This window comes from Delphinus delphis, chromosome 3, assembly GCF_949987515.2.
Source record: "Delphinus delphis chromosome 3, mDelDel1.2, whole genome shotgun sequence".
Taxonomy (NCBI): Eukaryota; Metazoa; Chordata; class Mammalia; order Artiodactyla; family Delphinidae; genus Delphinus; species Delphinus delphis.
The window spans coordinates 12,306,934-12,331,804 of record NC_082685.1 but is presented as its reverse complement, the minus strand read 5'-3'; the positions used below and the strand labels follow the sequence as shown (position 1 = coordinate 12,331,804).

General features: G+C 53.8%; 3 protein-coding genes across 14 annotated transcripts in view; 2 read left to right on the top strand and 1 right to left on the bottom strand.

Moving 5' to 3' along the window:
* The window catches only part of GATAD2A (GATA zinc finger domain containing 2A), a 101,308-nt gene extending 89,192 nt beyond the window's left edge, over window positions 1–12,116 (top strand). For 9 of the 12 annotated variants that reach the window (XM_060007968.1, XM_060007973.1, XM_060007972.1 and 6 more), the window contains 5 exons: window positions 1,591–1,870; window positions 4,540–4,838; window positions 5,504–5,686; window positions 5,882–6,077; window positions 8,552–12,116. In XM_060007968.1, the coding sequence (XP_059863951.1) occupies window positions 1,591–1,870; window positions 4,540–4,838; window positions 5,504–5,686; window positions 5,882–6,077; window positions 8,552–8,682 (1,089 nt within the window). In that variant the 3' untranslated portion in view covers window positions 8,683–12,116. The remainder of the gene's footprint in view (window positions 1–1,590; window positions 1,871–4,539; window positions 4,839–5,503; window positions 5,687–5,881; window positions 6,078–8,551) is intronic. The other 3 variants (XM_060007978.1, XM_060007977.1, XM_060007979.1) reach the window with 3 other exon arrangements.
* Window positions 12,117–15,209: 3,093 nt separating this feature from the next.
* TSSK6 (testis specific serine kinase 6) lies at window positions 15,210–16,789 on the bottom strand. Its single transcript, XM_060007964.1, has one exon. The coding sequence runs from the start codon at window positions 16,097–16,099 to the stop codon at window positions 15,278–15,280; it is 822 nt and encodes a 273-aa protein (XP_059863947.1). The 5' UTR covers window positions 16,100–16,789; the 3' UTR covers window positions 15,210–15,277.
* Window positions 16,790–16,950: 161 nt separating this feature from the next.
* NDUFA13 (NADH:ubiquinone oxidoreductase subunit A13) lies at window positions 16,951–24,637 on the top strand. Its single transcript, XM_060007966.2, has 5 exons — window positions 16,951–17,062; window positions 22,257–22,335; window positions 23,691–23,762; window positions 24,159–24,228; window positions 24,446–24,637. Exons 1-5 carry the CDS (start codon window positions 16,969–16,971, stop codon window positions 24,563–24,565), a joined length of 435 nt encoding a protein of 144 aa, XP_059863949.1. The 5' UTR covers window positions 16,951–16,968; the 3' UTR covers window positions 24,566–24,637.
* Window positions 24,638–24,871: the final 234 nt, after the last annotated feature.

Here is a 24,871-nt window from a genome sequence, read left to right as displayed (position 1 = left end):
GATGGGACCAGGGGGCGGGCAGGCTGAAGCATGATCCTCATTGACAGATGAAATTACTGGGTTTGCAAGGGCTTTTGTTGATGTGCAAGTTAGCTTCTCTTCCTCCTTTGGCACGGTGCATCCTTGCCCGCCTTGCTCAGATAAGATCATGGCCAGCAGGGCTCTGGGCAGCGTCCCTCCCTCTTCTAAAGTCAGGTTCAAGTACAGTCTTGCCACCCAAATGGGGACGTCCCGGGCAGGCAGTTTCATCCACACCATAAACTCGGATCAAATTACTACCGTGTGCCATACCCTGTTCTCATGCCATGAGGATGGGAACCAGGCAGGCAGTGGTGGATGGATCCTGTGGCTGTGCTCCCTGTGGGGCCAGGGGAGCCTGCAAAAGGGGCAGGGAGGAACTGGCTGATCAGAGGCTGGAGTAGACAGGCCAAGGTGCTGTGATGGCATCCTCTATGGTGGGGGGTTTTGCTCCGCTGTGGAGACCCCATGGGCGGGGGGTCTGGGCAACCGTCCTGGGCTCCCTGAGCCCCATGATGTGTTACATACAAGTTGTCAGGTGTGTGCATTTTCCTGAAGATGGTGTACACAGCTTTCCTTCTATTTCCAGAAGTGTCTTCAGTGCCACAAAGCTAAGGGCACTGGCGTGGTCAGCTCCAAGTTTGGGGGAGAGCATTTGATAACGTTGGGCGACAAGTGGTCTGGAGCAAGGAGATGGTGGAGGGTCAGCCACTGGGGTGCAGAAGATGATAAATGATGCAGGAGCAGTGAGGGTCAGGAAAGGTGAAGTGCAGGGGCACACAAAGATGCTCATGAGGGAAATGCCATTGATGCCACAGTGAGCCACCTTTGCAACCTTTTGAGGAAGGAGGCCACCCAGACCTGTGCTGGGAGGAGAGCCAGGCCATAGTGACAGGAGAGTTGCCATGCTGCCTGGGTGGGGGACAGTTGCCAAGGGGCTACCCACTGTCATGGTGATGGCTTCATGGGTGTCCTCAGGTGGCAAAGTGTAGCAAATTACAGGTTTTAAAGTTAATTGGATATCAGCTAAACCTCAACAAGTGTATTTATAAGATTGGTCATCTCATAGGGCAATTAGTTTAATGGCGCTTTTCCTGTTGCTTGTTGATGTCAAGCAGCTCTGAGTTACTTTTTACTTAAAAAAATTTTTTTAATTTTTGGCTGCATTGGGTCTTCGTTGCTGCGTGCGGGCGGGCTTTCTCTAGTTGCAGCGAGTGGGGGCTTCTCATTGCGGTGGCTTCTTTTGTTGTGGAGCACGGGCTCTAGGTGCGCGGGCTTCAGTAGTTGTGGCTCACAGGTTCAGTTGCTCCGCGGCATGTGGGATCTTCCCGGACCAGGGCTCAAAGCTGTGTCCCCTGCATTGGCAGGCAGATTCTTAACCACTGCGCCACCAGGGAAGTCCTGAGTTACTTTTATAAGGATTTGTTAGCTAATGGTGCTGATGACCTGGAGCTACTTTCATAAGGACTTAGTGTAGCTAAATGGTGCCGACCTGGGCTGTGGGTGCCGTGGTTGGGCTCTCCTCAGGGTGGGCGCCTCAAGCACCCTGACCAGGTCATTGTCTCCCAAAAGCCCTCCGCAGCATCGCTGAAAGGAACGACAGCCACTTCTGCTCAGGCCAACTCCACCCCCACCAGCGTGGCCTCCGTGGTCACCTCTGCTGATTCTCCAGCCAGTCGGCAGGCAGCCGCCAAGCTTGCACTGCGCAAACAGCTGGAGAAGACGCTGCTTGAAATCCCCCCACCCAAGCCCCCCGCCCCTGAGATGAACTTCCTACCCAGTGCTGCCAACAATGAATTCATCTACCTGGTCGGCCTGGAGGAGGTGGTGCAGAACCTGCTGGAGACGCAAGGTGAGGAGTCCCTGGGCCTGGGGCCGTTTTTATCTCTTGCTGCTGAAGTTTCCATCATGCAAGTTGTTTTCCATGCATAGCACATGTTGGCATGTCTGTTGTGTACCCACAGCTGTGGGGCGCATTGTGGATGACATCTTGTCATTAGTTATTTGCTTGCTGTGAGGTTTAGATAATTTCTTTCTTTTTTTTTAAATTAATTTTTATTGGAGTATAGTTGATTTACAGTGTTGTGTCCGTTTCAGGAGTATAGCAAAGTGAATCAGTTATACATATGCATATATCCACTCTTTTTTAGATTCTATTCCCATATAGGTCATTACAGAATATTGAGTAGAGTTTTCTGTGCTATGCAGTAGGTCCTTGTCAGTTATCTGTTTTATGTATAGTAGTGTTTACATGTCAGTCCCAATCTCCTGATTTCTCCCTCCTGCCCTAGATAATTTCTTAAACGTACCATAGGCACCTTCTTTCTGATGGGGCCACTTCTGAGAGTTGGGCAAAGGTGGAACTCTGCAGAGCCTCAAGCACTCTTAGTCTCCAAAGTGGGAGAGGGACACCTATGCCCAGGCCAGGATCATTTTATTACCCTCCTTGGAAGTAGTTTGGAAAGCACACCTGCATGTTAGAGGGTTTTAGGAATAAAAGAGTATAAATAAGGTAGTGAGCAAAAACGATACTGAAAGGTGAGAGGTCAGGTTGGCCCTTTGGGAGCCTCCAGCAGATGCTAAACTGAGGACTTTCTGCCCTTAGATTGAGCTCGTGGTGGCATTTATTAGGCAGCCAGCCTGAATCCCCACCCCACGTGATCTCGTCAGATGCTCAGAGCTGAGAAGGAGGCAGAGCTGTAACCTCTTCAGGGCAGGGGATGGCCAGGTGGACTCCACCTGAGGGACTGTGGGCACCAGAGCCAGGCCCAGTGGGCAGAGGTGTGGGCTCTGACACAGCCTGGATGTGTCTGGATCTCTTCAATGACTCCTTTATGATAAGGTTAAGTTGGCAAAAATGCTGCTATAAGGCCAGTGCAGTGTGGCAGACAGGAGGCCTGAGTCAGGAGGCGATGCCTGCCCGTCCTACACTTGCCTGTGCTGGGCACCCGCTCTCCCAGACCAGTCTGTCTCCGCTTGTTCTCATCAGGGGTCTGTCTCCCTCTCCTGTTGTCAAAAAACAGGACCTAACTGTGGGAGGAGGCTCTGAGTCCTGCTTGAGGTGTCTCTTGACACTTCGCAGAGCCACAGGTGGACACTGAGTACAGCCCTGCACTGGTGTGTCTGTTCTGGCACTGGTCACGCAGGCTGCAGCTGCCTGGGAAGCAGGTACCCCATTCTCTGGGGTTGGATGTGTGAAAGCAAAAGTGCCCTTGTTACCAGAGCGTGTTAGCTGTAGGCTGGGGGCTGGAGCTGGGGGCCCAGTGTAGACCCCTGAGCCTTGGGCAGCTTGGGCAGGCAACATCCCATCTGCTCCGTGGAGTGACAGGTCTCCCCCCTAGAGTCAGATCCTGCACAGCCCCTCAGCAGTTAGGGGCAGCTTGGCCAGGCCCAAGGCGGGATGGGGAGGCTAAGGGTCTCTCGGCATCATGGTCCATAATGCCAAGAGGCAACTAAACTCAGGAGTGCTGGACACAGAAAAGATAGGAACAGAGTGCAAAAGGTACCCCTTACTGCACATTGGATGGCAAACATATATACATTGAAGAAAGTATCGAGGGCTTCCCTGGTGGCGCAGTGGTTGAGAGTCCGCCTGCCGATGCAGGGGACACAGGTTCGTGCCCTGGTCCGGGAAGGTCCCACATGCCGCGGAGCGGCTGGGCCTGTGAGCCATGGCCGGTGAGCCTGCGCGTCCGGAGCCTGTGCTCCGCAACGGGAGAGGCCACAACAGTGAGAGGCCCGCGTACCGCAAAAAAAAAAAAAAAAAGTATCGACCCCACACCTCAGCAGGTGCTTTTTGTGGCTTCCCCAGTCACCCCTCCTGTAGCTGATCAAGGAGCCACCAAGTTTCCATTTCCCAGGGCAGCCGGGTATGTGTCCTGGCCCTGCCGCTGACCAGCTGTGCACAGGTCACTTCAGCTCCTTGGCCTCAGTTTCTTCCTCAGGACAGTGGGGTGGGGTGTGCCCCTTAGAAGTTTGTTGTGAGAATTGGACACCCTGATACCCACAAGGCACCAGGCACAGTGCCTGTTGGCATAAGCACTCGCCTAGATGACTGGTCCTCTGTTAACTCACCCACTAGCAAGGGTGCCGGTCACCACAAGGTGGGGGCCTCGAGTGGTCACCATCTCCTCTCCACTGGTGACGCAGTACGGGAGGGTTGGAAATGTCTGCACTGTGGGTAGGAAAGATGACTGGGAGAAGCCAAGCTGACAGCACTGATGTCTTTGAGAGTTGGTATCAAGGGTGCCTAACTCACAGTGTTTTCTTAAGTGCTTCAACTTTGCTTCTGCCAGCAAAGCCTCCCGAGGCTGGCCCAGTGCCCGCACACAGTTGGCACCCAATATGTGTTTGCCTAACGAACACTGACTGAGGCTTTGGTGTCCTGATGCCAGTTGGGCCACATGGCCCAGGGTGCTGCCCCTGCTCTGCCCTCATCCATATCCCACCGGGGGGTAGTCCGGGCTCCTACTGTGGTGTTCCTGTTCCTCTGACGTGCGGCACACCCATCTCTCCCTGCAGCGGGCAGGATGTCAGCCGCCGTTGTGCTGTCTCGGGAGCCCTACATGTGTGCACAGTGCAAGACGGACTTCACATGCCGCTGGCGGGAGGAGAAGGGCGGCGCCATCATGTGCGAGAACTGCATGGCATCCAACCAGAAGAAGGCACTCAAGGTGGAGCACACGAGCCGCCTGAAAGCCGCCTTCGTGAAGGCGCTACAGCAGGAGCAGGAGATCGAGCAGCGCCTCCTACAGCAGGGCGCCGCCCCCGCGCAGGCCAAGGCCGAGCCTGCTGCCGCCCCACACCCTGCGCTGAAGCAGGTGAGAGTCCTGGTATGGGAGCCAGAGCTGTGGCCTGGGAGCATGGGCTGGGTGGCCTCGCCTTCCAGGAGAGGGGCCTCGTTCCCTTGGCAGGGAGTTGTCGCTAGCAGGCAGGATGTTCAGACATTCTCTCCCACACTCGGCGATCATCTGCCTGGTTGTTAACTGTGCGTCTAAATTGCATTTAATGGTGGTGTTTGGTGGTGAACATACTAATTTGCAGTTTCTTTAGATTTTGTAGCTTTCACTTGCAGTGTGCCGGCTGACAAGCACTTCTTGTTTTAAAAGGACTTTTCTGAAAGCCACATTGAGATACAAAAGGGGCGTTTGGAAGAAATGTTCTAGCTAAATTAAGGAGAGAAGCAAATTTGAAATCAAGTTTTTTTGGCTGCTTTTTTTTTTTAATGCTTTGCTTTCCCACCCCCTATAGACCCAAAGCTCCCTGTTGGCAATTTTTTGTGTCCTTGGAAGTCATTTGTAATTCACTAATAAACACATCTTCTCAAGATCCCTACGTAGTGGGTGGCTGCGCTGCCCTCAGGAAATGCCTATCCTGTGGGGACTGGGCCTCAAGCGGCCATAGCTGCTGCCCTTTGGTCACTCTAGATCACCCTTGGCCAGACTCTGGACAGTGCTGACCTCGATTTCAACCCCCGTTTGTGTAGGTCATAAAACCCCGGCGTAAGTTGGCGTTCCGCTCAGGAGAGGCCCGCGACTGGAGTAACGGGGCTGTGCTACAGGTCAGAACTGCGGTGCCGGGAGCCCCCTGCACCGAACCACCAACCGGCCCTCACATCCCAGACCGTGACCACGTCAGTCGCCGACTGTCACACTGCCTGTGTCTGTCTGTGTGTGTCTCTCTCTCTTTCCCTTCCTCCTACCCTCCCGCCTCGGTGTAACTTACCTAGTCTCCTGATTTTGGACTTCAGGGATCCCGTGTGGGTGGGAAGAGGTCAGCCAGAGCAAGGAGCGGCTGCGCTGAGCATCTTGCCCTCTGTTGCCCCCTTCCCCACACAAGCTGTTGCACCCTCTCTCCACTGCAGGCCTCCAGCCAGCTGTCCCGGGGCTCGGCCACAACGCCCCGAGGCATCCTGCACACGTTCAGCCAGTCACCCAAACTGCAGAATGCAGCCTCGGCCACAGCCCTCGTTAGCAGGACCGGCAGACATTCCGAGAGAGCCGTGAGCGCTGGCAAGGGCAACGCCACCTCCAACTGGAAGAAGGCGCCCCTGAGTACAGGTGGGCAGACCCCGTGGGGCTCGGAGTAGGGACCTCGCTGGGGTTGGGTCCATCCCTTCCTTATTTTGAACAAAGACGTGCACACGCACAGGTAATGGCACAGAAGGGCCCTGAACCTGCAGACGTGCTGCCTCGGACTCTTCAGCTTCATCTCTTCTGTTCACTAAATAGGATGCCCTGAACAAGTGATAGCCCTGGATAAATACTAATCACCCTCGGTGTCTCCACCCTCTATACCCAAACTCTCAGCCCTTGACCCAAAATGGGGGACAGAACCCGTTCAGGCAGTGCCCCCCACCCCCGTGCCGTCAGTGGACCCTGTGAGCATAGATGCTCATTTTGCCAACTCACCCCCTCTCCCTTCCAGCCATAGAGAATGTCTGATTCTGCTGTTACAGTGTATTGATACCTTTCACGGCACACTGACTTCATTTCTTGCTCACCCAGTGTCCTTCATTCCCTGCTCTCTGGGCACCCTCTTCCCAGCCCCTCTGGCTTAGACAGGTCAGATGGTACAAAGTGCAAAACAGAATGAGAAAGCAGGCGGGAGGAGGGGGACCCTTGGGCGGGGGCTGAGATTTCAACTGAGGTTGGCAACAAAGGCCTCTGAGGAGATGGCATTTGAGGAACAACCGGGGGAGGTGGAGACACTCAGGTGGTCACTCCCCAGTCTGCCACAGCCCCACCTTCCCTGGGTTGTCCTTGGGTCATCCCCCATACCATTTGTCCTGTTTTTTATTATTTATGTGCTGGCCTTAGGATGAAAGTTAAATATGTCTTGTGTCCGTCAGTAATTGGACAGTGAAATGTAGGCACAAAGAGCTGAGAGGAGGAGATGGGTGAGAGGTCTCATTGGACCAAGTGTCCCGTCTCCCTCCTCACCCCCACGCCGGGGTTGCTCTAGGAAGAAGAGGCGCCATCATGAGATCCATCTCACTAGTCAGAACTGGGAAGTCTGGGTTGTTGGTGGAAACAAAACACAGAAGCCGGCTGTGCACGCAGCTGACCATGAGTTATAAACATGCCCAAATGTCAGAGCCTTCTAGAGGAGAGTCAGCTCAGGGGAGTTCATCCAACTGCAGAAGAATCTGGCCCTCCTGGAGAGCAGAGAGCATTTGTAAACAAACCAGAGATACTTTTGTTCAGCATGTTTAAGATTACAGCTAAGAACTCATAGACTGGTCAGAAGTTCCTTTTCTGGGAAATTTGAAAGTACATGAGATAAGTGGGGAAAGTCAAATATGAGAGTACGCGTGTATGCACAGTGATAGTACCATGTAAAAACTTCGTATTAAGGGTAACATTCGAAAGAGAATCTGAAGGAATAAATAGTTGCTGTGTTCAACGATTTGTGGGATTAGACCTGAAAGTGTCATGGCTTAAGAGCAGCGTTTCTCAGAAGAGTTCTGCTTGGACTCCTGGTTGCCCTGGGTTTCTGGATGGTGGCTTTCTGGGCAGGACCTAGCAGCAGGTTTCTGGAGTGCTGGCCTTGGATGCACAGGGAGGGTTCTGTGGTGCATTTGACTTTGGAACATTTATTCCACAAAATATATTAACCCACCAAAAATACTTCTGGGTAACACAACGACTCTGGTCCCTGCTGCAGCTGAGACTCCAGGGCAGTCCTTTCCCGCAGGCCAGCCCAAAACCTAAGTGTGCCGGTTGGAGGCTGGTGGGGCGGTGGGGGGCAGGGTGGGTGTGGGTGTGTGATACTTGGGGAATTCCCTGGCTGTCCAGTGGTTAGGACTCGGCGCTTTCACTGCTGGGGCCTGGGTTCAGTCCCTGGTCGGGGAACTAAGATCCTGCAAGCCGTGCAGCACACTGCCCTCCCCCCCCCCCAAAAAAAAAGAAGTGATACTTGTTCATTGTGGAAATTTGGAGAATACAAAAAGAGAAGATAATGGCAGTGGCCATTGTCAACCCCAGGAGAACAAATGTTGCACTTCAGGACTTTCTCCTCCCCACCCCCCCTCCACCTCTTCACTCACATGTCACACGTGTGTAAATGCCAGCACATATATAATAAAAAATAGGAAGTACCTTACAGAGGGATCGTGCTGTCTTTAGCATTCTGTGTCCCTCTTAATGTTTTAATGAGAGAATGTTACCATATCATTAAAAACTTTGAGGACAGGATCAGTTGTAATGACTGCATAGTATTGCATCATACTGGATTGCTCAGTTGCACAGGTCAGTCATTTGCAGTTTTTCAGTGTTCTGTATAGTACTGTAGTAAATAACTCAGTTTTCATAGTTCCGATAGATGACAGGATCTCTGATTATTGCCCCACGTGTAAGGTTACCATGGCAGAGGCTGGGAACATTGTAAAAGCGATTGAGTTATTAAATTCTCTTCAGCTTCAAGGCTGGTATTTGAACCACCTTTGCTCAGTGGGCCCAGCTGAGGCTGGGGTCCTCCCAGGAGCCTCCCCCTGACTGGGGCTGTTGTGGCCTGTTGCTCTGTTCTGTTGCAGGCGGGGCCCTTGCATTTGTCAGCCCGAGCTTGACGGTGCACAAGACCTCCTCAGCTGTGGACCGCCAGCGGGAGTACCTCCTGGACATGATCCCGCCACGCTCCATCCCCCAGTCGGCCACGTGGAAATAGTGCGAGCCGGGCCCAGTGGAGAACAGGCTCCCTCCTCCCTCCCACCTGGCCCCACCACCCTCCACTCGGGAAGACACCCTGCTGCCCGAGAGGGCGAGTAAGCGCCGGCCGCGCTGCGGAAGTGAGAGTTCCGATCTTGGCTGCAAAGTCTCATCGACCTGGGGGGACCACTTCACAGGTGGACCAGGATTATTACTGGGGACCTTTCCCATGGGCTTTCTTCCTTTCTTTGCCTTTAGTTTGCCCAACACCAGCAGAAAAGCGGACCTTGGGGGCTGGTTCTGCTCCTCGCCCTCTCCTTCGGCCCCCTGAAGGGCACATGGACGGCTCACCCTAGACACTGTGACACGCTCGGGCAATGGCGCCCGGGGCTTCTGAAGTTGAGCGGAGCATTCTGTTTTGTTTTTGCTTTTCCCTCTGTCTTAGCCTCCTAATCTTTGACTGCCTTCCTTCATGGCAATCTCTAGGTTGACAGATTTTTTTTAAATCACCTCACGATGATGGAGTTTAATGTAAACCGTGCAGACCTTCCCTGCCAAGCACGGCCCCCATGCCCTGGAGGGTGGGCCTCTGACCACCCAGCCCTTGCTCCAGCAGAAGGTCTCTGCTGCTGCTCGTCCCAGAGACCCCCGACCTTCCACACTTAAGCAGAAGAACAAACTGCAACCCGGACCCAGCCAGAGAGCCCGGGATCCTGGAAGCCGAGAACCGTCAACAGAGTAGGGAGGAGAGAATCGGCAGCAACATCCAGAGCCTGAGCGGGAAGTTGGAGGGGCTGGCTGTTGTGTTTTTTTGTTGTGGTGGTTTATTTTATTAAATCCTTTTCTTTTCCTACTTACTTTGATGGACAACATCCTAAGCCCTGGCCTGTGCTTCTGTCAGGTGTGTCTGGGTGGGGAGGCGCCCCTGCACCCCCACCCCAGACTTCAGGGTTCATGTTTGGGTCTAGTTTCGAACCTTCCCTTAAAGCAGGGCCATGCTGCCAGGGTTTGCCTTCAGACTTTTTTTTTTTTTTTAAGCCCCCCCCTAGAGTCTACAGAAATGTCTTACAAAGGATCAGGTCTGCTTTTAGTTGTGTTGTGTTTTGGTTTCTCCCACTCCTTAAAAATCGGTCCATGAGGAAAGGCAGAAGCTGTTGTGTGTGTGCTGCACATGGGCCAGCTCTGTGCAGGTGTGAGGGTGTCATGTGTATGTGCACACGCGTGTGTAGGTGGGGTATGCTGCTCCTCACTTCAGCCCCAGCCCTGGTTTTACTATCCATGCAGTTAGGGACTTAATTTAAAATCCTTATTTTGTAGGGCCACCTTCTTCGAATACACTGCTGCAACATTCTAATAAAGGCTCATTTAACCGCCGCCGCGCCCCCCCCCCCCCATGTTGTGTGACTATCAGTGTTTAGAGGACATTTTTGACATGCCGTAGAACTAGTTTTCCAAAGCATTCTAATTTTTTGTTGTGTAAAATCCTAAATTTTTCATTGATTTTTGAGTACATAATGTAGATGGGCTGAAGGAGGGGAGGGCAGGAGAAGGGTGGCTTTCATTCCAAGATCCAGGGATTTGGGGGAAAGGGGAAATTGACCTTCAGGAGGGGTGGGGGAGCGGGGAAGGGTGTGTTTTTACACCAAAAAATCAAGAGTATGCAAGCATTTCTATTCCTCTCATTTTTCTGTGTGCCTGGCAAATAAATACCTGTCTTATACTACTCTGAGCTGTTAGCTCTCTCTGTTCAATGACATGGGCCAAATTTTCCAAATCCTCCAAGAAGGAGTGCCCGCTGGCCTCCTCTGCAAACTGACCTCAGTCCTATGCAGCAACTCAGGCGTCTGGGCCAAGGTCACCTCTGCACTGGGGGTGCACCATCGTTGTTGCACCCCCGCGGGGGCTGACTGGGTCTGTGACTCCAGGGCTCAAACTGAGCCACTTGCATTGGCCCCGAGCCCCGTCCCCATCAGAACCTCACTCTCCACTATGCTCAGGAGCCACCTCTCCTCACCTCACCTGGCCAGACTTCTCCAGGCTGTTGAATAGGCCTCGTGAGTTCAGTACAAACTGACCACCACAGGCGGAGGATGGGATGGCCGGGCCCTGACCCTGTCTCTGCCTCCTGCAGCCCAGCATTTGCAGGAACATTCCCATAGTAGGACATACTGTGACATAAATGTAGCTTTTTAAAAGGGGGTCAAGAACGTGAGATGCCTTAATCTTTATTCATTTCTACTGTCTCAAAACTTCTATCTCCCCCCTTTTTCCCTTTAATTTCCCCTTTGCAGTGTAACTTCTATAAGCCTCAAGTGCATGGTTCTGTGATGAAATTTATAATGTCGCAAGAAAAGGCATTAAATACCTCTCTGAATACGGGAAGGATATTAACATTAAGGGTATTCTCCCAGCCCCAAAGCCCACGCCTCAAAATTGGCTACAGTTCTGGGAGTTTGTAGGCTGAGAGGATCTGGTTCCCAGGAGAACCAGAGAATGTGGGAGCCTCCAGTCCCAAATGACAATTGTAACTGCCCGGGAATCTGTGACAGGAACCCCCGATGGCAACTGGAAACTATTCAAAACGTCAGCTGTTCTGTGGACTCGGGTGTGGGGTTCACCAAGCTCACTTCCCCATCTGAAGTGGCTGCCTGTATGGGCCCGAGTGTGCACGTGGATGCTCTCACAGATAACTGTGCGTCCACTTGGAGCTGCCCACGGCTCTGGCCATCCTGACCATGTCATGGGGACTCCAGTCCTCGGTGTCCCATGTGTACTGTTGGGACCCACACCTTTGACAAGGTCAACAGTGGCCTCTCCTCGGGAGGCGGGGAGTGGGGGCCGGGGGTGGGGCAGGGCGCGGCTCTGGTCCTGTCTGTACTATAAGATCTTCAGGAAGCAAAAGCTCACTCCAGTGCAGAGGGAATGAAAGAGGCGACAGTACACCCCTGCTGCATCCTGTGGCTCCTGTGTCCCACAAATCACTCTCCTGTGGGCGGAGAGACACGGGGAGGAGTTTTCTATGTAAATAATACATTATCATCACAGGGGTGTAAATAATGGGAAAGACAGTCCTTGCTGCTCTGCCATAGGGTTTTTCTTTGATGCCTAGTTATGCTGCACATGGCGTTTGCCTAAAGAACTTGGACTGAGCTTTTTTTTTTTCTTAAAGGACAGCTAAAGTTTTATAATCCTTAACAAAGAAAAGTATAATAGTCACACTAGTGTAGGGTATTTGGGAGGTGGTTTGTTTTGGTTGGGGGGAGGAGATTGTCACTTGTATTTATTGTGACTCTAAGTCTTTGATAATAAATGTTTAAAAAAATAATCTCCCACCAAACCGGAACAGAAGTTCCAGTAAACAAAGACGCTGGAATCAATGGCTATACATTGTGTCATGAGGAAGTTTTAGAATCTGAAGGACAATAAAGAAATGGATCAAAAAAAAAAAAAAAAGAAATGGATGATGTGTTGGCTGTATTTTTTTTTTCGTCCCCTCAGCCCTGGTATCCCACGTTTTTGTCGCGGCTTTGGGGCAGCTTGGAAACTTGGGAAGGGACAGCAGGGTGCTTGGTTGACGGGGAGGCAAAGGAAAGGAGAGGACACCTGCTTCTTGGGCTTCTTTCAGGCCTCACTTGTCATGGGTATTTAGTCTTCCCCTAACTGGGTTCCGCACCCTTGCTTCTGGGCCTCCATTTCCACCAGAACCTGGGGCTTTGTGGCCCGTTTACCCACAGCGCTGGGGGAGTGCAGTGAGAATGTAGTGGGTTTTGCCCATCGGCCTGGCTCCTAGCCATCACCAGCCTCCACCCCAGAGTGGTGGGCTTTTCTGGATTGGCACGGCATTGGGTGTCTGCTGCAGGACATGATGTGCTTAGATTCTAAGCACAGAGGGTGGGAGCCACCCGGCTGGCTCCGAAATGAACAATTTCTGGTGAAAATTTGTTTTCAGAGGTTGACACACTTTCAAAATTTTATTCACAAAAATGAGACTTGTAAGCACTTTGGTGAATTCCAATGTGCAGTAAATGTCACCCTGTTTTCCTAGGTGCTTTTATTTACTTATATATTTTTTCTCTTCTTTTCTTTTTTTGCGGTACGCGGGCCTCTCACTGCTGTGGCCTCTCCCGCCGCGGAGCACAGGCTCCGGATGCGCAGGCCCAGTGGCCACGGCCCACGAGCCCAGCCGCTCCGCGGCACGTGGGATCCTCCCAGGCCGGGGCACGAACCTGCGTCCCCTGCATCGGCAGGCAGACTCTCAACCACTGCACCACCAGGGAAGCCCTACTTATATATTTTGCTGTTTCTTGTTATTGGGGCATCTCTGCCTCCAGCCTCCCCCGTGGCCATGACTAGCCTGGGCAAGGCATAGAACTGGTACAAGACATGACTGAAATTAAACGCAACCCTGTCCTCCACCCGTGACACATAATGACTGGTGCACCACACCCCGACACTGGCTGAGAGAAGCCCGCTTCCGGGGTTCCACGGCCAGCCTTCAAGTGAGTCTTTGCTGGATTAGGCACAAGCTCCTCCGTGGACAGAGGGCAAGTCTCATGCATCTTATCCAGCTAACAAATGGGACACCAGCCCTGGTCCCTGAGACCTTGTCCCCTCTGAACTGAGTTGTGGGTGTGGCCGTGAGGCAGGAGGACCCCAGGCCCATTGCTTACACAGATCAATCAGTGGACAGAAAAAGGCACGTGCCATGCCCCAGGCATTGGGATCACACCTTGAGACAAGGGTGAGGAGGGAAAGAATGGGGTATCACGGGAGGTGACCTTTTTAGGCCAAGTCTCGCGTGAAGGGAGGGGAAAAGTGGTGCAGGGAGTGGGAGCAGCTTGTGCAAAGCCTCAGAGGTGAGACCAAGCAAGGCAGGTTGAGGACAAAGGAGAGTAGTGTGGCTGGACCTTAGGGGCAAGGGGAGAAGGATGTGGGTTTTATTGAGTGAGCAAGTCATTTCCCCTTTCTTAGCCTGTTTCTTCCTCTGCAAAATGAGGGGGTTGGGGCCACAGCCTATTTGAAGGGAGTGAGGGGAGAGGTGGCACACAATCCCCAGGACACCTGAGAGCCATGGAGGATGAGGGAGCAAGGGGTGGGGTATGGTCAGACCCATAAATGACCACCCTCCTCAGGTACTGTGGGGCTCTGGTGGAGGCAGGTAGGAAGGGCCTGGGGAGGTGTTTCCCATACACCCCAAATGACAACAGCCACTGTCACCAAACCCAGTAACCTCATCACAGGCAAAATAACCCCCAAGCTCCCCCAGGCCCTGTGGGGTCCCTCTCCAGATACCAGACACACACCTTTTACCTCTCCACCTCCTTTCCCCCTCCATTCCAGCTACAGGAGTCCCTAGCATTACTCAAACACACCAGCTCCATCTTGTCTTGGGAACACTTGGAACACTCCTTTTGCTGTTTCCAGCGTTTGATTCCTTCCCGGCTCAGCTCAAATGGCGTTCCCTTCAGTCCCTCCTTGCTCACCCCCACCTGGCATTTAGCAACAACTTACAATTATTTTATTTTCACGCCATTCTTTTATTTTACTTTTCACTTGCTCCCTTCACTGACAGCAGGGATGAATCCAAGCCATTTGGCTGAGTCCCAGAGCCTGGCACACAGCAGGCGCTCAAAAAAAATGCATGAATGAACAGAGTAAAGAATGAACCCTCAGACAAATGCCCCACCCTCGACTCTTCCCCGAAGCTCTTAACCCTCACCAAAGAAGGGACCCTCACTAAGGAGAGCTTCCACCACCTCCCCACCCCACTTCAGACATATCTAGGTGCAAATCCTGGCTGTTCTTGGGCAAGTGATACCGGTGTGGGCATCAATTTTCTCTTTTGCAAATGCTGTTTCTGTAGGGACAGGCGACCCCCGCCCCTTGCTGTACCATCCTTAAACACCAGAAGGGTGCTGGGGTTCTTGCTCCCTAGTCCAGCACCTCCATTCCCAGGAGCATTACGACGCCGGGGACGACTCCACAGCCCCTTCGAGTCTGCCCAAGATGGGGAGCCCGAAAGGTCTGGGTTCGAATCCTTCCAACTCCCTTTTCAGACCTGTAGCAAGAACCTCTACAAACCTTTCTCTAAAATGGGGCGCCCGCGCCTGCCTTCTCCCAGGGAGCGATCCCCTCCCCCCAGCTCCGTAAAAGGGGAAGTCGCTAGAGCCAGGTGCGAGAAAGAGCGAGTTTATTCCAAGTTCCAAGGGGGGCAGCGCCTGGAGCGCGCCGTCCCTCACCGGCATGCGCGGCTGGCTGTGGACAGACGCCCTCCGCGCGCGTCCGCTCGCCAGCAGCTTCTCCAAGCAGCCACTGCCGGCCGCGTAGCGGTCGCTCATTCCGCACGGGGGCAACGTTTCCCTCTCCTCTCGTCCTGCCCCTTCCCGGGGGCCTTCCCTCGGGGAACCGAGGAAGCTTCTTCTCTTGGGATCGTGGCGGAGGAGCTGCATTCCAAACGGGGTCGACCGCCGCCCACGGCGTCGAAGTGGCAAAGAGGAAAGGGCGGGTGCGCAGTGTCGCGCGGCGGCTTCGCGGAACTCCGGAAGCGCGCTTCTTGCGCGTGCGCTGCGCTTGCGCAGTGCTCGGGGCGGCAGGAATGGTGGGAGCCCCGGCTTCTAGCCGGAGTCCTCCGAACGCAGCCAGCAGTTGCGCGCTACTTGGCTCGCGGAGGGCCTGGCCGTCGGGCTGAACTGCAGCAACTCGGCTATTAGGGCCTTGCAGTGCTCAGACAGCTCGAGGCCATCGGGGTAGAGAACGCCGCGCTTCTGACGCCGGGGCAGGCCGGCGATGTCGGAGTCGTCGAAGGGCATACACCCGGTGACCATGACGTAGAGCACAACACCCAGGCTCCATATGTCGTACTTCTTGGGGTCGTAGGGGATGCCGAGGAGTACCTCGGGCGACGCGTAGGCGGCCGAGCCGCAGTAGGTGGTGCTCAGGTCGGGGTAGCCATGCGCCTGACGGCCGAAGCCGAAGTCAGTGAGCTTGACGCGGCGTTCATCAGGGCTCAGCAGCACGTTTTCGCACTTGAGGTCGCGGTGCACCAGGTGGTGGTCGTGCAGGTAGCGCACAGCACCGGCAATCTGCCCGAAGAGGTCGCGTGCCTGCCCCCCGGGGATGCGCCCGTTTCGCTGCACGGCCTGCAGTAGGTCGGTGGCGGCCGCCTCCATCACGATGTACAGCTTCCCGTTGCACACCTCGATGAACTCGAAGACGTGCACGATGTGCGGGTGCCGCACGCCCCGAAGGATGGACAACTCGCGTGGCAGGAACTTGTTGACGAAGTCTGGCGGCGCGCGCCGCCGGTCCACCACCTTGATGGCCACCGGGCCCTTGTATTTCTTGGACGTGGCCACCTTCACCTTGGAGTAACTGCCCTCGCCTATCGTGCGGCCCAGTTTATAGCCGAGTTCGCTCAGAAGCTTGTCGCCCGACATAGTGGCGCCTGAAGCGCGTGGGGAGCAGGAGGCGGCTGCTGTCGGTGGGCGGCCGGACTCCTATCTCGGGCCTAACCCATGGCACTTGGCACCTGCACACCCCCACCCCCATGTGCCCACTCCCGGGCCCCCACCGCCGCGGTGCCCTTTATTGCCTAGGTAACAATTTCTGCCTTGTGAAGTGAACGCGGGCGTCACCCCGCCTCGGGGTGGGGCCCCAGACCCCGCCCCGTGGTGCCCCCCAAGGCCCTAGCTAGGGCTTTGTGACTCATGATCACGCTGAATGGTCCAGTTCCCGATGAGAGGACACTAGCAAGGAGTCCCGACCACCACGGGGAGTGGAATCCGTGCCTGGGATTGGGTCCTCATGAGTCCGAATTGGCTCCTCATGAGTCCGAATCTGAGTAGCAGCCGTCCCCCAACTTCTGTACTCAGCCCTGACCCTGTGAAGCCCTGGGCTGCCCACAGGGCCCCCCGAGGGGGAGAAAATGGGGAAGAGATCTGAGGGTTTCTAACTGGCCTGCACATCGCCCCAGAGGTAAGGTGAATGGGTGGTCCTTTGGTGCAAGGACCCTGGCGACCGGCCGGGCTGCAGGCTTTGACACCGACTAAGCCACGCCCCGTGTGGGAGAAGAGAAAATAAGGACTCTACGGCCGCAGCTGGGGCGTGCAGTCGATCCCGGGCCCAGCTATCCGAGCTCTCTCACGCACTGGGGTAGGTAGGTGCACCGGGGTAGGTAGGTGCACCAGCGCCCTAGGTTTCGCAGCCGTGTGCGAGACCGGCGCGGCAGCTTCCGCCACACTCATTATGGCGTTGGCCGCCGTTGCGTAACTTCCTCCCGCGACCGGAAGTGCAGGGTCCTGTAAGTATGGCGGCGTCGAAGGTGAAGCAGGACATGCCCCCGCTGGGGGGCTACGGCCCTATCGACTACAAGCGGAACCTTCCGCGTCGGGGACTGTCGGGTCAGTGTCGCCCTGCGCCGGGGTGTCAGGGTCTGGGCCTTCTGGGTGCCTCGGCGGGGTCGGGACGCCGGGGAGTCTAGCGGGCCTCAGTTTCCCTCTCCATATGACGGGAAGCGGAGTTCCAGGATCCCCAACAGCTTCAGTACTAACAATAACGACAACTGCTGCAGTTTGTCGAGCATTTACTAAGCCCTTTGCCGCCTCGGAACAGCCCAAGAGGTCGGTCCCGTTAATTATTCCCATTTTACAATTGATGAAACTGAGGTTAATTTAGCCCGCGCCGCGATCCTTCCGCCACGTTCCAGTTTCACAGGTGGGGAAACTGAGGCCCGAGAGAGGATGCGACCTCCCCACGGGGCCACCCAGAGCAAAGCTGGGGCCGAAACCCGGAATACCGAGGGAATTTAAAAGATGGTCTGAAAAAAAAAAAAGAGAAGATGTTCTGTGCAGTGGTTCCTCTCTGGTGGCCCCCAACTTCAGGCTATCCCAGAATTATGTGTTCTTAAAATTGTCCAGGGTTCTAAGTAACGTTTTAAAATTTTTTATTGGGTTTAACACAAAAAAATGTAAGCGAGAAAGTAAAAGGCGCCCATACTCTGCACCCAAGGATAACAGAGAAATACAAAAAATGTAAAACGAGTTAAGAATGAATACTTTGTTGCAAGTCATTGAACTTTACATTTAATCATGCGCATGTTGTGCAAATTATGCCTCAATTAAAAAGCAAAAAAATTCATGGGCATGGTTTCAAAAAAAAAAAAGTTATAATTCAGACAGTAGAAAAGTCACTGTCAGGTGAAAACTCAGGTCTTCTCCTGCCCCTTCTTGGCTTTTTTCTAATCCAGAACAAAGGTTGGCAAACTTTATCCGTAAAGAGCCGGCTAAATAGTTCGTGCTTTCTCTGCCAGATGGTCTTTATCCACTATTGCTGCTTTTTTTTTCAACTTTGCAAACCTAAAAGTGTTCTTAGCCCGAGGGACATACAAAAACAGGTTACAGACTAGATTTGGCACCACATGGGCACTCGACTCTAGACTCATTCCTAGATTCAACAAATATAAAGCAATCTTTGAGTCTCTTCTTGACACCCAGGTCAGTGCACTTCTCGGGTGTGTGACATGAGGTCTTTTATACATGGATAGTTCTGTGACCAGGCTGCAGAAGGACCCTAGCCCTTGGGTCTCCCTGGGCTTCCCACAGTCAGCATCTCTTTCATTTTTAAGTGACAAATGTGGCCCATATCCCGGTCCTCTATCAGTTAATAATGCAGCAGTGCCTCCCGTGTGCCTCAGATACCACCAGTTGGGGTTGGGTCTCCCATCACAGCCCTGGACACCAACTTTCATTGCAGCACATACAGACCCACCCCAGTCTTTCCTGGTTGCAGAGGGGTGAGGAATATTAAGACCACATTCCTTTCTGGGATGTGGTCTTCATTTATGTACCTGCATTTAGTAATTGTTAAGTGCATCCGTGGTGCTGGGCTGTGTCCTGAGGAGTTCACTGTTTAGCTGAGGAGACAGACACATCACTCCATAATTTCCCATTATGGTCAGTGCCGAGGCCTAGGATACCTGGGGCTTGCTTTAGCCAGAATGGGCGAAAGGACCTCTCTGAAAAGGATTTCCCCAGGCAGAGGGAACAGTAAATGCAAAGGCCCTACAGTCTGTCTTACACCCTGCCCTTGTCCTCTGTCCTCCAGCCTTATCCACAGCTGCCCTCTCCCAATCAGTCTTGCTCTTGTCAAGGCACTGTGGCCCCAAGCCTGGCACCGACTCCCCTTTTCTCTGCGTGGCCCACTCAGTGCCAACATCCCAGAACATGCCAAGCTGGCTCAGGCCGCCTTTAATCCATGCTGCTACCGAAGTGACTGCTACCGCCACCTTTTCCCTTTATCTCTCACCCCCAGCTCTCCTCTCTCCACTCCCACCTGCACCCAGTGAGTGGCCCTTTCTTTTTTTCTGGTATCTTTAACATTTTTATTGAGATTCACATGCCATACCATACAGTTCACCCATTTCATGTGTACAGATCACCAATTTTGAGTCTATTCACAGGTATGCAACCATCGCCATGATCTAAATTTACAAAATTTTCATCACCCCAAAAAGAAATGCTCTACCCGTTAGCAGTCACTCCACATTCTCTCCCAGCCCCTGACAAGCTAGTGCTTTCTGTCTCTGTGGATTTGCCTCTCATATAAATGGCATCATTCACTCTGTGTCCTTTTTGTGTGACTTCTCAGCACGTTTTTAATGCTTATGTTGTAGTGTTTCAGTGCTTCATTCTTTTTTATGGCTGAATAATACTCTTGTATGGATGGACCACATTTTGTGTGTCCATTTACCACTTGTTGGACATTTGAGTTGTCTCCACGTTTTGGCTGTTACGAACAGTGCTGCTGTGAACATTCCTGTACAGGTTTCTGTGTGAACATATGTTTTCTTTCTCTGAGGTGGAGTGGAATTGCTGGGTCACTTGGTAACTCCCTATTTAACATTGTGAGGAACTGCCAGACTATTCCCAAGTTGGCTGTACCATTTTACGTTCCCACCTGCAATGTACGGAAGTTCGAATTTCTCTGCATCTGGACAACACTAATTACTTTCCATTTAAAAAACTTTTAGCCATCCTAGTAGGTGTGAGGTGGTATCTAGTGTGGCTTTGATTTGCATTTCCCTAGGGACTAACGATGTTGAACATCTTTTCATGTGTTTATTGGCCATTTGTATAGCTTCCTTGAAGAAATTTCTGTTCAAATCCTTTATGCATTTTTAATTGGGTGGTTAGTTATTTTATTATTGAGTTTTAAGAGTTCTTTATATATTTTGGATACCATTCCCTTATCAGGTATATGATCTGCAAATACTTTCTTCCAGTCTGTGGGTTGTCTTTTCAGCTCATTGATGGTGTCATTTGCAGCACAAAAGTTTTAAATTTCAACGAAGTCCAGTTCTGTTTTTTCTTTTGTCACTTGTGCTTCTGGTGTCATATCTAAGAAACCATTGCCTTATCCAGGGTCACAGAGAATGACTTCTCTGTTTTCTAAGAGTTTTATGTTTTAGCTCTTAGTACATTGAGGTCTTTGATCCATTTTGAGTTAATTTTTGTGTATGGAGGGAGGAAGGAGCACACTTCTTTTGCATGTAGCTATCCAGTGGTCCAATTTGCTGAAAAGACTGTTCTGTCCCCATTGAATTATCTTGGCACCCTCGTCCAAAATCAATTGACCATAAATGTGAGGGTTTATTTCTGGACTCTCAGCTCTGTTCCATCAATGTACATGTCTATCCTTATGCCAGGGCACACTGTCTTGTACACACAGCTGCGTGATAAGTTTGAAGAGTCCTCCAACCTTGTTCTTCTTTTTCAGAATTGTTTCAGCTATTCTGGTCCCTTGCATTTCCATATGAATTTCACGATCTGCTTGTCAATTTATGTGGGGGGGGGGCCGGGAAGGTTGGGATTCTGATGGGGACTGTTGAATCTGTAGCTCAGTTTGGAGAGTGCTGCCATCCGAACAATGTTAAGTTCTGATCCATGAACACAGGATGCGTTTCTATTCATTTCAGGTCTTCTTTACACGTGGCCCGCACCCCCTTCTGGGCATGCCCCTCGTTGGCCTCTCCCACCAGACTGGCAGCTCTGGAGGCACAGACACCCCCTGAAGGCCTGGGGCCTCGGCCTCACCACTGTCAATGGGGAATAGATGAGTTAGAGCTGCATCATCTTAAAGGCCACCTTACCTTAGTCTTGGAATTTATCTTACAGATGGGCCCACACATGGGTGCCCAATGTTGAGGGCAAGAGGTCCTCACAAAGACAGTCTCTCAGTCTTTTCCCTGGGGCTGGGTCGGAAGAAGCAGCCCCGGGCCTCTCTGCAGCTGTTGCAAATAACGGGCAGCTCTGATGAAACACTCCCACCCAATGGAAAGAACGTTGAGTGCCCAACACAGGTGGTCAGCCATTGTGGGAGAGCCACGAGTGCACTACGGACCGGTCCTGGGCACTCGGCCCTCTCAGGAGAGGTCCTACTTCTGAGCACAGGAACCAGGGTGCCCTCGCTACCTTGTCCCCCATAACATGGAAGTGCCTTACCGTGAGCTCATGTTTTTAACAGGTTGAACTAAAGGGATTAAAAAATTGAGCCAGTTTTTCATTTATCTCTGGGTCCAACAGAGGTGCCAGAGGAGCCTTGTGCTGGAGACGAGCTGAAGAAGAAAGAGCCCCCACTTTGTCCCCCCACGAGTCCCAGGAAGTGGCTTTACCCACCATTTGCCAGTCCTTTACTGGGTGTTAAATGGAGCTCGGTCTGGCTGAGCTTGTCAATTCATCCCAGCAACCACGAGTTCTGTCCAGAGGAGAGACTGAGGCTTGAAAGATGAGGTGGTGCAGGACGAGCCAGCCCCAGCCAGGCCCCAAGCGTCCAGACCTCCCTGAAGACCCCAGCAGGCCCACGGCCTGTCAGTCAGAATTACAGCACAGGTGCCCACGGGTTCTCAGTAAATATTCATTTCAGCCTCTGTCTCCTGGGGTCCCGGGAAGGGGATCCACCCTACTGGGACGGGAGGAAGCAGCACCTGGGAGCCCAGGGGGTGGCTGGGCAGCCCCTGCAGGGCACTGCCTGCCTCCAGCAGCCCCATCCAGCCCCCTGTGGGCAGCACACAGGGAGGTGGCCCAGGCAGCCGGGACCTCCGTGGAGCTGGGACCCAGCATGGACACCGTCCTTCCCCACGGGGACCAGCTGGCTGAAGGGAACCAAACGACCTTCTAGTCAGTGGCGGGGCCAGGGCCACCCAGCCATAAACGTTTAGGCCCTCAGGCCCTCTCATAGTCTCTGCCCGTCCTGTACCTTCCAGGAACCCTGGCATGGGGGCAGAGGTGTAGCAGCCTGGTGCCCCTGCCCGCAGAGTGGGTGAATGAGATAAAGAGTGGGCTGCAGCTGTGGGGGAGGGGGTGTCCAAGGGAGGGGGCCAGTGGACTTTCCACAGAGACAAAAAAAAGTAGTCTGAAAAAATAGGCATTAGAGATGGTACCGGCCATCTCTGGCAGGGGGTTCGTGAGGGCTTTTGCCTTCTCCCTCATTCATGTTACTGGACTGTTTGCACAGTGAGTGGGTTATGCTTCAGGAGAAGAAAGGACAAGGTGGCCTGTCCCACGTGCAGGTGCTGAGCAGCGCCCCCTCTCCCCACAGGCTACAGCATGTTCGCCGTGGGCATCGGGACCTTGCTGTTTGGGTACTGGAGCATGATGAAGTGGAACCGCGAACGCAGGTAGGCCCTGCGCTGGTGAGGATGGGAGGGTGGGGACGTGTGCCTGTGGACTTAGTGTACCTCGGGGCCCCTTGTCAACTCCTCAGGCCTCAGTAGGTGCAGGCCCTGACACAGCAAGTCGATTTCTGGGCTTTACCCTCAAGGAATGACTGACTAGTAAGCAAGAAGCTCGCCGCCAGATGTTTACTGGGTGCCCTTGACCTCCACCACTGGGTACCCGAGGGTCCACGTTAGCATAGCAGACGTGGAGGTGGAAGGACAGGCCCGTGATGCACTCTCTTAGGGGGTTTTTGTCTTTTTGTGGGTGGTGACCGGGCAATGGTGATATAAAGGCTTAAAAAGCAGATCATGCAAGATAGTGGCCGGGCCAGCCGTACAGGGCCTGAGGGACCCAGGTCTGCAACGGCCTTGGTTGGGACTCTTGCCGCCTCTGAGCTTGCCGGACGCCCCGCCACGTGGCTTCTTCTCAGTGGCTCCCAACGAGCTAGGCCCCTCCACCCTCTCCCACTCTGTGTCCTGTGTCCTTAGCACCCACCTTGAGCTTGCTCACCCCCAGCACAGGCGGTGCTGGAGAAGGCCTAGCAAGTGGAGGGAGCTCAGCATTGTTGAGTGAACTCAGGAGCACCTGGCGGGTGCTGGACGCTAGGGCCGCCACACTGGACAGGCAAGACCAGGCCCAGTCTCCCAGAGGGACCCAGTAGTAACCACGGTGTGTGACTGTGGTGAGGGCAGCAGCCTGGAGCGGGGCTGCTACCCTGGGTCCTGGGGGATGGGGAGGGGGTGGGAGGGTTGAGGTGGGGGCTGAAGTTCACCCAGACCCTTCCTTGTGCTGCTGTGAGATTTCTGGTGATGAGGGGACAGGGCCGGAGGCCACTCCCCGGGCCACATCATTGGGCATCGCTTTACCCACACCTCCCAGCACAGATGGGGCTGGTGGCTTGGAGATGCCAAAAAGCAGGGAGAAGAAAGGAGCTGCCCATGATGCTTGCTCCCCCACGGCTATCTTGCAGTGAAAGTGATGTGATTTTGTAAAGTCCAGAACCCCATGATGAACGTTCCCCACAGTTCACTGCAGTCATCAGGCCCGGGCTATTTTTAGGATTTAAAAAAAAGTTTTGAACTGAAAAGAAAGTGTGAAGCCAGCAGTCTTGTGGACTGACGCTGCCTGTGTCAACTGCATGCCCCCCCATCCCCCGTCTCAGGCTGTCAGTGGGCAGAGCCCACTGCCCAAGCCCTTCCGCCTTGCTTGCCTCTCCCCCAAACCCCTTTCCAGGGTAATGCATGTCCAAGGGCCTCATCATCTGCCCCCCATCCCACCATGGTCTGACCTGAGTGTTGGTTTTGGGGTTTCACAGGCGCCTGCAGATCGAGGACTTCGAGGCTCGCATTGCACTGATGCCTCTGTTGCAGGCAGAGAAGGACCGGAGGTGTGCTGCTGGGGCCAGGGTCGGGAGGTTACAGGCCTGAGTGCTGCAGCCTGCAGCGTGGGATAAGGCCAGAACACACATGGGGACCGACAGCCATGACCTTGTACGTGGCTCCAGGGGATGCCCTCGTCCTTGGAGAGGGCCCCAAACTTGATTTGCAGCAGAGACCCAAGAGAGAATGGAAGGGCTTCTGGAGGAGGGGGCATTGGGGCCGGGCAGGAGGACAGTAAGAGCCTGCCAGTGGAAGAAAGGAAAGAAGAGGGGTCAGCATGCGCAGGGTTGAAAGCTGCAGGAGGTGATGGGGAGGTGGGGCAGGGACACATTTGGCAGGTTTGTTCGGCAGGGGCCCCTCAGGGTGGTCAGGCCTGTCCCCCACCTCCCACCCTGTCCCTGCAGGGTTCTCCAGATGCTTCGGGAGAACTTGGAGGAGGAGGCGATCATCATGAAGGACGTGCCGGATTGGAAGGTGGGTCCTCAGCAGGGAGGGCGGGGGTCTAGGCCACTGCAGAAACGCAGCCTCCCACAGAAAGCCTGGGGCCGAGGGGTAGTGGGTGTCAAGTGCCAGAAGGGGAAGGCAGTTTTGGGTGTAGGCACAGTGGCTGCCAGGCCTGGTGGGGTCCCAGCAGGCTGCATGGGCCTAAGGGGTTAGCTGCACCGCCACCCATACCCTTCTGTCCCCTCAGGTAGGCGAGTCTGTGTTCCACACAACGCGCTGGGTGACCCCCATGATGGGCGAGCTCTACGGGCTGCGCACGAACGAGGAGATTCTCCGCTCCACCTATGGCTTCAGGTGGTACACGTAGGCACCTGTGCCCTTCAGACCACTGGACCCCTACTCCCTCCCTACCAGGAGAGAATAAACGCTCTGGAGACTGGCCTGCCTGTGTCCTAGGGACTGAGTGTTGGGGGTTGGGGGCTACGGGGTGTCACAGGAGGTGCAGGGACTAAGCAGAAGATGCCAGTGGGATGGCCCCTGGATCACCCTTTAGCATCGGCTACCAAATATGCCTGGACTTTTTCCTACCTTTTTTGAAACCTGCTTGTCAGCAGCCAACACCTTCAGACTGGGGGGCTTCTCCACCTGGGTACGGGGTGGGTGGGTGACCTGC

Excerpts from the sequence above, each read along its gene's own strand:
- NDUFA13 (XM_060007966.2), top strand. The coding sequence starts at position 16,969 with ATGGCGGCGTCGAAGGTGAAGCAGGACATGCCCCCGCTGGGGGGCTAC. Across the intron at positions 17,063-22,256 it reads TCCGCGTCGGGGACTGTCGG|GCTACAGCATGTTCGCCGTG; the intron begins GTCAGTGTCGCC and ends CTCTCCCCACAG. Across the intron at positions 23,763-24,158 it reads CAGGCAGAGAAGGACCGGAG|GGTTCTCCAGATGCTTCGGG; the intron begins GTGTGCTGCTGG and ends CTGTCCCTGCAG.
- TSSK6 (XM_060007964.1), bottom strand. The coding sequence starts at position 16,099 with ATGTCGGGCGACAAGCTTCTGAGCGAACTCGGCTATAAACTGGGCCGC.